The sequence below is a fragment of the Physcomitrium patens genome, chromosome 8 (genome assembly GCF_059467195.1).
Source record: "Physcomitrium patens ecotype Gransden chromosome 8, ASM5946719v1, whole genome shotgun sequence".
Taxonomy (NCBI): domain Eukaryota; kingdom Viridiplantae; phylum Streptophyta; class Bryopsida; order Funariales; family Funariaceae; genus Physcomitrium; species Physcomitrium patens.
The window spans coordinates 4,340,264-4,343,929 of NC_143417.1; the positions used below are offsets into that span (position 1 = coordinate 4,340,264).

The 3,666-nt window shown below is 44.7% G+C and overlaps 1 protein-coding gene across 2 annotated transcripts; it reads right to left on the reverse strand.

Annotated features, from left to right (window-relative positions):
* Nucleotides 1-277: 277 nt before the first annotated feature.
* On the reverse strand, nt 278-3,420 carry LOC112285399 (SPX domain-containing protein 1). Of its 2 annotated transcripts, XM_090252371.1 has the most exons (4): nt 3,222-3,420; nt 1,456-2,953; nt 1,073-1,238; nt 278-887 (listed from the first exon to the last, which is right to left on the reverse strand). In XM_090252371.1, the coding sequence occupies exons 2-4, from the start codon at nt 2,047-2,049 to the stop codon at nt 448-450; spliced, it is 1,200 nt and encodes a 399-aa protein (XP_090108497.1). In that variant the 5' UTR covers nt 2,050-2,953; nt 3,222-3,420; the 3' UTR covers nt 278-447. The 2 variants fall into 2 exon arrangements, with proteins under 2 accessions (XP_090108497.1, XP_024381959.1); XM_024526191.3 differs by having other exon boundaries at nt 1,456-3,420.
* Between the last annotated feature and the right edge of the window lie 246 nt (nt 3,421-3,666).

The window sequence follows — 3,666 nt, forward strand, 5'->3', positions numbered from 1 at the left end:
CACACAATATTACATTTTAGTAAATGCCGTATAGATGGTAATTGACTGAGGCCAACAATTCAAGCTCATTGATTTGGAGGATCAATGGGCAAAAGAATTTGGAGTTCCTAAGGTTGGAATAGATTCAAGTTTGATACTATCACTTGGTTCACAGATGTAGCCGATCTAAAAAGCAAACCAATCGGACACAGAACTCTAATATTCGCAATCTTGTTCTGCAATGATGTCCTCGCCAGTGGGGAGGGTTAGTATCAAACAAGATAAAATCCACTGTCACTGAGGTGATATTCGACAAATATATTAGAATATTAACACATTTAAGACCTTTACAACCTGGAAAACTAGCTACAAGATTCAATGTGCACATCCCATAAAATGTCAGAACTAAAATCTTTAGGAATGAGAGTTCTTGAAACCCTCGAATTTTTAACTGTGTGTGCCGGTCCTCTAAAGGGCCACAGCAACTGGAGTGACCGCTCGTTCGTCGATCATGACCCCAAACATGTTTTCGCAGTCGACTCGGTTCATGGGGGGTAAAGAGAACATGCTCCGTGTCGAACTCAACCGTATCTCTTTCATGGTTCTCAATGCCACCACTGTGCTCCTGTAGATCGTCTCCTCAGCTTCTCCAGGGGTGAAAGGGAGGCCTTGGCCATTATTCATATTTGCAGAAAAGGATTGTGCGGAAGTGTCCTGCTGCAGTTGACGACAAACGGACTCCAATGGCGAAACTGGGAAAAGTGAGTGCAAGTTGTCCTCACACTCTCGCACCAGCTTCGAGAGCAGTTCTGTCGTGAAGAACGGCTGAAGCAACACACCCTGAATGAAAGGCAATCTGAGAACAGTGCCCGTCACTTTATCGTGCTTTTTCAAAATCTTCACAAGTCCTGCAGGACATGGAAGCTCCATGAAGTGAGTTTTCATACTCATGCAAATATACATATTAGAAACGTATACGGAAACTGCACCACACGTCAGATCACTTGTCTACACCCTCATCTATCCAAAGGAATCTCTGATTTGACGTTTACGGTAGCTAGGATACACTCGTTCGAATCTCTTGTCTTCTGACCTGTGTAGTTCAGCGAGCTGTAGTTTTCCAAGAGGACCATCTCCCCATGGAATGTCACAATATCCCGCAAAATCTTCAGGAGCTCCTCATCTCCACCGCATTCGTTGGCACTTCTGTCATTACCCGCTTGCTCCTTCTTCATTCTCTCAGTTCTGTATTTAATTTCCTGCACATATAGTAGAAAGTGTAAGCAGGTATTCGTGAGGCTAGCAAAGACAAAGTGAACAAACGCATTGCAAATTTGCATCTATGAGTAAAATTGTGCAAAAGTAGCAGGCAAAGTCGGGTGATAAATTTATGAACAAACATCACACTACGACATCAAAGCTAATGCAACACGCCAGGAAGCATATTATCAGATCGGTGAAATAGGCAAACATTACCTGTAGTCGAATGACATACTCCTCTTCCTTTTCTATGAAAAAGACGTTCATTTTGTTCAATTCATTATTGAGTAGACTCACAAAATCCGATTCTGCACCAGACATCACATAGCCTCCATCATCAAGCTTTGCTCGTTTCGATCTCCTTTCGGTATGTACTTCCTCGCAGGTTGTTTCCGCCTCGCCCGTAACTGCAAGAACACCATTCTGCGATACCTGCTCTACACTTGACGCAGCCGATTCCGATGAAACAGCGTCTTCGGAGGATTTTTTCTCCTCCACCAAACCACCTCCAGAAAACCTAACGTCGTCCTCAGGCAGTTTGTAGAGGAATAATTCTTGGACTGAAGCAGGACCACCAGCTACACTTGCTCTGCGCAATTCTTTATCGACCGCATCAACGATTGAAGGCGCATTTTTATCACCGCCTACCAAGGACTGGTTTCCCCTTTGATCAATAGTGGCTTCAGAGAAGCAGGTAGAACCTTGAAGTTTTTTCAAGCTTTTCTTGAGCTTCTTGTACGCAATGAAATGTGGTCTCCACTCGGGCATAGTCTCCTCTATCTGACTCTGTAATCTCTTTCCGAACTTCATCGTACTGGTAGGAGCCCTTTCAATTTGTGATCGCAAAGTACTTCCCCGATGTCGTGTTTCACTGATTGATATTTATCGCACTTTCTAGCAGAAACAACACAGTATCGCTGTGGAGGAGATAACTGAGAGGAGATAGAGCGAGAGAGAGACCGCGAGTCTAAGCCGGACAGAAGATTGATAATTCAATCAGGGCGTTAGCGAAATACTCTAGTAATTTCCAATGCACATGCTAAGAATGGGATTTCACTTGCATTCTCAATGTACACTGCGTTCTTCCGTTGAACTCGAAGCTTGTTGTTGAGCCCAACATACTTGAACATCTGTTGCAATAGAAGCCGAGGATGGCTGTTGTTCACGAAGAGCGCAGAGCAGTACTAATCCAGATTGCACTCAATCTCTCTCCCCTCCTTACCAACAGAACCAATCTCCAAACCCTTCCTTACCAATCAAACCTGCTCTATCACCACAACATACTTGTAACCTTAGTCCACACTAACCAAAGCTACAACGTCACAACCCTACAACCCCTTCACGACTCCTGAGGATATTGCTACAAAACGGCTACCAAATTTATCACCCTCGTGATGCGCTTCCCCAACCACTTCGCAATCCAACCGAATTTCAGCTCTCCTCCCAATCAACGCTATTCGTGTAACGGCCACAAAGTGATTAAAAATCGAGTCACAAAGACACCGCTCCTCACTCAAAAATCTGACTCCACTCACTCTGAACGCAGTTTCAAGCCCCTCCCCTCAATGAAGACAAACAGCGACAGAGATCCCCAGCCGGTACGCAACGCAAGCAATTGCAGCTCCGTTTCAGCACCTTCGACTCAAGATCAACGCTGCGAAACGATCCAGCAATCCAACCACGGCGCACAACCAGAGAGACCGTTCGCGAAGAACTGCAAATCAACGAGCCTCGATAAAAAATAAATAAATAAACAAAAAAAATAGACCAATGCGGAGTCTCTTTTAGCTAGCAATGGAAAATGACAAGACGCATGGCGCCACAAAATGTTCATTCATATTTACCCTTCGCCTCCCCACCTCCTCCTCCTTCTCCTCTCCCTCCTCCCTTCCGTCCAGCCTTCCTTCGTAAAAGGGACCAATTATAAAAAGGAAAACCAGTGTCTGCAATTACGAATATGCAAGGATATGCTAAGGATGTACCCGAAATGAACCTCCACAACAAAAAAACAACTCCATGAGTAGTGATGTAGATCTGTTTGTTAAAGAGGTTCGGTGACGATGTGATCGGCATCGTCGTCGATCCTCCATGTAATATGCTTCCGCGAAGTCCTTTCTACGCTTACGTTCGGGGTAGTTAGTTGTGGTTGGAATCTTCCAGCATCATTCTTCCAACCATAAGTCGAGCTGCGTCGAAGAACTATTGCGAAAAACGATCATCCAAACTACACGGAGAGTGACGACTTCTAAAAATAAAATAAAATAACAACTTTTTCAAGGACTCGATTACTTTAAAGTCAGGATGGAGCTGCATTTTCTTTGTGAGAAGAAAGTGAAAGGAAAAGGAAAAAGGGACGGGTGGAATGAGGCGGGCCCGGGGAAGACCCAGAGACAGCATCCAAGCGGAGCATAAATGGATGTGCTGCGG

What these genes read in the sequence shown, in the direction of transcription:
- LOC112285399 (XM_090252371.1), bottom strand. Translation starts at nt 2,049, where the DNA reads ATGAAGTTCGGAAAGAGATTACAGAGTCAGATAGAGGAGACTATGCCC. An exon ending in AGTATGTCATTCGACTACAG is followed by an intron (nt 1,239 to 1,455) that starts GTAATGTTTGCC and finishes CTATATGTGCAG; the next exon opens with GAAATTAAATACAGAACTGA. An exon ending in CAGCTCGCTGAACTACACAG is followed by an intron (nt 888 to 1,072) that starts GTCAGAAGACAA and finishes CATGTCCTGCAG; the next exon opens with GACTTGTGAAGATTTTGAAA.